At 40.3% G+C, this 375-nt stretch overlaps 1 protein-coding gene across 1 annotated transcript in view; it reads right to left on the reverse strand.

Annotated features, from left to right (window-relative positions):
* LOC119594565 (cytochrome P450 2L1-like) overlaps positions 1-375 on the reverse strand; it is a gene marked incomplete at its 5' end in the record, with an annotated part of 9019 nt that overhangs the window by 1551 nt on the left and 7093 nt on the right. The window contains 1 exon segment of the mRNA XM_037943599.1: positions 87-204. Within this exon segment, the coding sequence (XP_037799527.1) occupies positions 87-204 (118 nt within the window).

The raw sequence follows: 375 nt of genomic DNA on the forward strand, positions 1-375 counted from the left end.
TATATATACATTCTTTCAACATGTCAGCAAGATTAATGTACCAACGACCAAAGAGATTAGTTAAGTACAGTAGACATTACACTCACTTTAGGGATAACGTAATCACCGAACTGCGTGTCCTTATTGCAACTGTGCAGAAGACCAACACGAAGGAGAGACGCAAGGCGGTGGATCTCCAGCGTTACGGCTTCGAGGTACGGTAAACTGTCGAGAGTATGAAGTGACGAAAGATAGGATAAAAGCGGTATGAGGTATGAATAACTTCGGTTATGACTAAAAGCGAGGGGAATGTGTATATTTTATTTATACTCGAAGCTCGCAAAGAAGATTAAGAGGTTATACGTTGATCGATACTGTTTCTTGCACGTTAGTAAT

The sequence above is a fragment of the Penaeus monodon genome, chromosome 34 (assembly GCF_015228065.2).
Source record: "Penaeus monodon isolate SGIC_2016 chromosome 34, NSTDA_Pmon_1, whole genome shotgun sequence".
Lineage (NCBI taxonomy): Eukaryota > Metazoa > Arthropoda > Malacostraca > Decapoda > Penaeidae > Penaeus > Penaeus monodon.